The 7,593-nt window shown below is 39.8% G+C and overlaps 1 protein-coding gene across 1 annotated transcript; it reads right to left on the reverse strand.

The window, feature by feature from the left end:
• Window positions 1-464: 464 nt before the first annotated feature.
• Window positions 465-1,424, reverse strand: LOC103110447 (olfactory receptor 5AN6-like). Its single transcript, XM_007519614.1, has one exon. It carries the CDS (start codon window positions 1,422-1,424, stop codon window positions 465-467), a length of 960 nt encoding a protein of 319 aa, XP_007519676.1.
• Window positions 1,425-7,593: the final 6,169 nt, after the last annotated feature.

Genomic DNA, 7,593 nt, shown 5'->3' on the forward strand with positions numbered 1-7,593 from the left:
AAGGAGTGCTTCATGATCAGTGAAGCAGGTCTGCCGATATTTCTGTCTCTCTCCATTTCTGTCTCTCCTTGCCCTCTCAGTTTCTCTCCAGCCTATCAAATAAAGTAGAAGGAAAAAAAAAAAGGGAAAAATGACCACCAGGAATGGTGGTTTCATAGTGTAAGCACCAAGCTTCAGCAGTAACAATGGTGGCAAAATGGCTGCCAGGAGGAAAAAAATGGCCACCAGGAGCAGTGAATTCATAGTGCAGGCACCAAGCCCCAGCGATAATCCTGGAGGCAAAAATAAATAAATAAATAAATAAATAAATAAATAAATAAACAAACATTTGATAATGAGAACTAAACATAACAAGGAATGAAGTAAGCAAGTTTTTGCTCCCAGCTATTCTTATGTCTACAAAAGATCACTTACAATGTTTACCACTGTCTTCATTGTAGTGTTAATCACAAAATATACTCTTACTAAGGAAAATGCATTGCCTTTTTCATCACCCTTTTGAGAGCTTCTTTGATCTCCTTGTTCCTCAGACTATAGATAAGAGGATTTAACATGGGAATGACATTGACATAGAACACTGAGAGAACCTTGTCATACTTAGTGGAATGACTAGAACTAGGATGCATGTACACAGAGAGACCTGTGCCAAAATAAAGTGTCACAGCTGCCAGGTGGGAGGCACAGGTGTTGAAGGCCTTGGAACTACCTTTGACTGAGAATGACTTCAGGATGGAAGCTGCAATGAAGCCATAGGATAAAAGGACAACAAGCAAGGACCCCAATGCAACAAACAGAGATACAATAAAAATAAACATTTGACTGATGAATGTACTAGAACAAGACAAGGAAATAATCTGGGGGATGTCACAGAAGAAATGTTGAATGTTGTTTGGGCCACAGTAGTATAGATTAAATCCAGGGATCGTTTGAAATAAACTACTAATGAAACCAGTCCCAAGGGCTCCTGAAACCATCTTCCAACAGAGTTCAGGCACCATGATGTATGAGTACTGTAGAGGGCTCCCAATAGCTACATACCTGTCAATGGCCATAGCAGCCAAGAGGCAGCACTCAGATAGAGCCATCCAAGCTACTACAAAATACTGAATGGCACAGGCCACAAAAGAGATCAATTTTTCATCTCTGAAGAAGTCTGAAAGCATCCTTGGGCCAATGGTGGAAGTATAGCAGATGTCTATAGATGACAGGAAACTGAGAAAGAAGTACATAGGTGTGTGCAAGTGAGAGTCTATCCTGATGAGGATGATCAGACCCAGGTTCCACATTAAGGTCATAAGGTAGATCATTAGGAATATTGGAAAGAGGATAAGCTGTAGCTCTTTTTCATCTGTGAGACCCAGGAGTACAAACATGGTCACAGGAGTGCTGTTTCTATCCATTTCCATAGTATTTCTCATTGTCATCTGCTGAGAAATTGGTGAGAGAATGACATAATTTTGTTCTCACAAAATAAACTACAATCCTCTTACAACTGACTATATCTACATTATTAAACCACCAATATTGAGATGTGTTGGTCTATTTAATCATTGTTTTGTCTGAGACCCACCCTGTCTGCAGGGCACTGGTTTAATCCCCACTGGTTTGCACTCTCTTTTCGCTCTGCTCCCTCTCCTAGTCACATCCTGTTTTCCACCCTGCCACTTCCGTTCTGGAAACTATAAATGCAGATTCTTTTCTCAATAAACATTGCACTGCTTCCCAGCTCAATCATGATTCCCTGGTCATCTGTCTCCTGCCATGAAGCTAGCCCAGCAGAGATGATCTGTACCTCCAATAAATAAGCTCAGGCTTTAACTAAACCATTGTCCCAGAAAATACTGGCACTCTCTTTTGGGGGCATAAAAATAGCAATGAACTCCATTAATAATTTATCCCCTATGGTATTTTAATTTTATACTTACCATACCTGAGTTTAAAAATAATGTGAGAGCTGAAATAAATAGAAAAGTAATAGTCATCTCTATATAATCAAACTAGATGATTTAGTTCAGGCCTAACTCTGGTCTGAACTACATGCTTACAGTGGTACCTGAATCATGTAGGGTCTCACCCGTAAAATAGGAATGGTGGAATCTGTGCTTGCAAATTTCCTCCTGAGTACTGACATTCAATCTGTCCATAATTAAGGAGGGTTGTCATAAAACATGAAGTGATATAATATGATGTATGAAGATGATGAAAAGACTCAAATACAAGAGCCGTTTGGAGTGGATGCCTTAAACTGATAATGACTCTTGGGATAGGAATACTCTTAAGAGATTTTTCTTAATTTAATTATTAATGATAGAGAGGGGGAGAAGTCATCACAATTCCTTCCTTGCAAGTACAGGTTTTCTTGCCTTTGATAAGTTATATTTATGAGTTAAATTATTTAGGAGGTTAATCCTTGATCTTCTCTGGGTCAATGACACTTTTGAAATCTAGTCAAAATCTTCTTCTCTTCAACAAACAGCAGTCATTACCCCACTGTAATAAACAATCAGCACGATAATTAAAAAGCTGAGATAGGATTTGGGGAAGTTCTTATCTGTTTTATTTGTTTTTTCATTGGAAGCAATCCTGAAACCCCAGCTTGATGTCTACTGGGTCTTCTATTTCTATTTTCCATATAATTCAAGCATCCGAGACTTCCGGAAGCAGGGCTACAGAGTAGCAACATCTGTGTTTCTCTGCTCTCCTTTCCCAGGTCAACTAAGGCTACCAAAGGAGACCACCTGGAACCCCAACAAGGCAAGACTAGAACGACTTCAGGAACCCACCAAACCACCAGTGAGTGCAAATATGTGTGGCTCGTGGACAGGGAAGAGCCTAAGGTAGATAGAGTGGTTGGTAACAGTCCAGCAGTGTACAGTTGAGGTGCCACCTCCAGTCTGCTTTACCAACAAAAAGACTGTTGAAGAGAGGAGAGGACTCCCCTATGACTCACCTAATGCAACTGTGAGTCTCCATTGCTGGAGAAGCAGCAGGGAAACCCTGTGCTGACATCTGGGAACAGAGAACTGACCAGAAAACTCAGGAAAAGAGCTACACCTCGGTGGCCTACCAGTGGGGCTATTGTAGGAGCCTTTCCACATTGTTCTCCTGATGAGAACATGGTGAATAATTGCCTCAGAACCTACAGACTATAAACAGGACTTGTTTAGAAACTCACAGGGCTCAGCAGTGCTGCCAGGCTTGGCGGAGAAGCTGAATTGAGCCTGGAACTTTGGATCCTTGGGGTGTAAGAGTCTCTTTGCATAACCACTGTGCTATCTGTCCCCCACCTGGCTTTATCTCTTGGTCAGAAGTGAGTGATAAAGCTAAGAAGCCTACTTATAGTTTAAAAGCCCTCAGGCTCCCATAGCCTACAGGGGAAAAAAAGAACAAAAGAGGCTTTTAACAGCCTCTGTGCTCCAACTCAGGGATTGAAATAATATTGAAACAACTGTTAATTTCCACAACTGTGAACTCTTTGAGTACCTTACTTAGACACAAGTCAATCCAGGCAACAGTGATCAGTAACTTGAAAAGTACTGAGAGAGGGACCTCATAATATACTACATAGAATGGTTAAACCAACAAGGAGAAATATTGGAGAAATGAACCAGGACAAGAACCCAACTAATAACTCTCTTTTCAGCCACCAGGTTCCAGATGCCAGCATGATGCTGACCAGATGTCCCTGGACAGACGACCCCAATATGTCCTGGAGCTCCACTTCCCCAGAGATCCACCCTACTAGGGAAAGAGAGAGGCAGACTGGGAGTATGGCTAGACCATCCAATGCCCATGTTCAGCGGGGAAGCAATTACAGAAGACAGACCTTCCACCTTCTGCAACCCACAATGACCTTGGGTCCATACTCCCAGAGGGATAGAGAATGGGAAAGCTATCAGGGGAGGGGATGGGATATAGAGATCTGGTGGTGGGAATTGTGTGGAGTTGTACCCCTCCTATCCCATGGTTTTGTTATTGTCTCCTTTTTTAAATAAATAAATAAAATTTTAAAAATTAAAAAAACAAAACAAAAAAAATCCAACTAAAAGCCGCTCAAAGGCTGAACCACAAAATAGGGAAGTCAACATCCGAACACTAGTTAAGGAAATAATCACACAAGAGTAAAGAGTTTGAAAGAATTGTCATCAGAAATTCAGAAACAACAAATGAGACTCTGGAAGGAAACACTAATTATCTCTTATAATTCAAGCATCCGTTGTATTTCTCTCACGTATTCTACTTAATATCCATAGATAGAACCACCAGTATTCTCTTTACTCTCTAGAGATTGCATTTTGTTCTTTCCCCAAGTGGTCAGCTTTATATTCTCTTATTCTTGCATGCTGAGTTCAATCATACTCTTTTTAAAGACATCTGGAACATACCTTGTAATTGTTTAGCTACTCAAATTCATAGTTTACAAGTGTGGTTCTTTAGTTCGATACCATTGCTACTTGTACTCAATATGCCTTGTAGCTTGTGTGTAAATTATATCAAATCCATGTTTCTTCAAAATTTATCTGTGAGAAACATTGATGCCAGAGTTTAAAATGTGTGCCTTCAGAAATGACATATTATCTTTCAGTACACATGCGATTGCAAAGCAAAACTAGAGTTACATCTTCAGTGTTGACTGAAAAAAAATTCGGTCAGCCAAAAAAAAAAAATTCCAGTCAGCCAAGAATATACTATCTGGCAAAGTTTTACTTCCAGTACAAAGGTAAAATAAAGAACTTCTCAGAAACGTGAAAGCAGAGGCTGTTCATCACCACTGGAAGTGTCTTACAAGAAATGATTTTTTTTAAGTTATTTAAGCTAAAATGAAAAGATATTAATTTCACTGACAGCATTAAAATTTACAAGACAATACTAAAATACACATACCGTCAGTGTTTTAACACTGTCAGTAGTAAGAATGTACAATGACTTAAGAGTTCAAATAGTCATTAAAAATAGTAAAAGGCATTATAATAAAGAGGTAAATAACACAAAGCATAAAAGGGGATGATAAAAGGGTCCACCATTTGCATAAAGCTGAAATAAATTTGTTATCCACTTAAAATGAACATTTTTTTCTATGAGAGTTTTATGTATTAATACTTGTCCCAGTAACCACAAGTCAAAACCTTGAGCAGATTCATAAGAGATGATAGAAAAGAAACAGAACTTGTAGTCCAGGAGATGAGAGAGTGGCTAAAGCATTGCACTCCCAAGCATGAGGTCCTGAGTTCAGTCCCTGGCAGCACATGTACCAGAATGATATCTGGTTCTTTTGCTCTCTCCTCCTATCTTTCTCATTAATAAACAAAGACAAATATTTACAAAGAAAGAAAGAGAAAGAAAGGAAAGAAAGAGAGGAAGGAAGGAGGGAGGGAGGGAGGGAGAAAGGAAGGAAGGAAGGAAGGAAGGAAGGAAGGAAGGAAGGAAGGATGAAAGGAAGGAAAGAAGAAAGAGAGAAAGAGACGGGAGTCGGGCAGTAGTGCCTCAGGTTAAGTGTGGGTGGCACAAAGCGCAAAGACTGGTGAAAAGGATCCCAATTCGAGCCCTCAGCTCCCTTCCTGCAGGGGAGTCGCTTCACAGGCGGTGAAGCAGGTCTGCAGGTGTCTATCTTTCTCTTCCCCTCTCTGTCTTCCGCTCCTCTCTACATTTCTCTCTGTCCTTTTCAACAATGAAGACATCAATAACAACAACAACAACAATAAAACAACAAGGGCAACAAAACGGAATAAATAAACATTTAAAAATGTATGAAAAAAGAAAGAGAGAGGGAGAGAAACGGAAGGGAGAGAGAGAAAGGGGAAAAAAGAGAATATAGCACCATAGTAAATTATCAGTATACAAAAGTAAGCAAAGTCACAGAGAAAACTAAGTCATGGAAATACAAAACAAAGCTGAGTACATTGCAACTCTCTATTTATGTAAGTTTACCGTCAATATATTACTGGGCCCATGGAAGAGATGCTTTACACTTAGAATTCAGTGACGATGATACTGAGCTATTTCAACATCTCTGAAATCCCTCCTGCTTCCTAAATTATTCAACTGTGGAAGTAGAGGGCCTTAAGTGCTCAATGAGCTGTTCCATCATTTATAGGAGAGAAAAGGGAAGCTCTACCCAAGCAAAGAAGCAATATACAAAGCAGCTGTAAATCAACTCTCTTGAGCTCCAAAGGAAGTTAATGCAGCTAATTGGTCCCTCATGTAGTCTCTAGGATCTTTCTTCACAGATAATTCACTGGAGATGTTATAATATCAAAGAATCCTTTAACTGTGGAACAGTAGATTAGAGGATTTTATATATGTGAGTAAAGACATCACAGAAGGGCCAATGACCATGTCCAGCAGAGAAACAATTACAGAAGCCAGACCTCCCACCTTCTGTACCCCATAGAGATCTTTGGTCCATACTCCCAGATAAAGATATAGGGTCTCTTCCAATGGAGGGGATGGGATATGGCACTCTGGTGGTGGGGATTGTATGAATTGTACCCCTCTTATCCCACAGTCTTATCAAGCATTACTAAATCACTAATAATAAATAAATAAATAAAAGAAGAAGTTGAAAAAATAAGAGAACATTAACCAGATTGGGTTAATGTTCATTAACCCAGTAATAACATTAACTGGACTGGGTTTGGTGTCTTGCACCAAAGTAAAGGACTCTAAGGTGGAGTGAGAGGGTTCAGGTATTGGGGCATGATGTCAGAGGCCTTAGAGGGGGTTGAAATGTTATGTGGAAAACTGAGAAATGTTATGCATGTACAAACTACTGTCTTTTGGTTTTTATTACTGTATTTTATTGTTGAATGTAAGCCATTAATCCCCCTAATAAAATAATAAAAAATGAAGTAATTCAAGAATTTTATTCACTACATAATGTGAAAGTGAGTGGTTAATTTATGAGTGCAGCTATCATAGCCACAGCATTATCAAATATAATAAAATATTTCTCAATACATTTAATCAAAGGGGACCAGGTGGTGGCACACCTAGTTAAGTGCCCACACTATAGTGTGCAAGGACCAGGGTTCAAGCCCCTGGTCCCCACTTGCAGGGGAAAAGCTTCACAAGTATCTCCCCTCCCTTTCTCAATTTCTAGCTATCGCTATACAATAGTAAATAAATAATTTTAAAAGAAATTTATATATATATATATCTAATCAAAGAAGTGGAAAATTTCTGCAATGGTAACCAGTCAAAATGAACTGTCTCTGAAGACGTAACTGAGGGCATTATTCTTGAACTGAATGGTTTCAGTGCAGCTCTGATTAATATTTTGGTTCTAGAGGACATATGAGCCACCAGCCAGGGGTAAACATAACACTAATTCTTCTGAGGGTAATCTTGTCCTTGTTGTTTCTGACAAAGCTCTTCAGGATTTTGTTTGTTTTTCTTGGCCTAAAAATATGTAGAACTCGGGCAGGGTGGTGGTGCACCTGGTTGAGAACACATATTACAGTGTGCAAGGACCCGGGTTCAAGCCCCCAGTCCCCACCTGCAGGGTGAAAGCTTTGCAAGTGGTGAAGCAGGGCTGCAGGTATTTCTCTGTCACCCTCCCTCTCTATCACCCCCTCCCCTCTCAATTGCTGGCTG

This window comes from Erinaceus europaeus, chromosome 17, assembly GCF_950295315.1.
Source record: "Erinaceus europaeus chromosome 17, mEriEur2.1, whole genome shotgun sequence".
NCBI classification, from domain to species: Eukaryota; Metazoa; Chordata; class Mammalia; order Eulipotyphla; family Erinaceidae; genus Erinaceus; species Erinaceus europaeus.

Coding starts and splice junctions, on each gene's coding strand:
- LOC103110447 (XM_007519614.1), bottom strand. CDS start 1,424: ATGACAATGAGAAATACTATGGAAATGGATAGAAACAGCACTCCTGTG.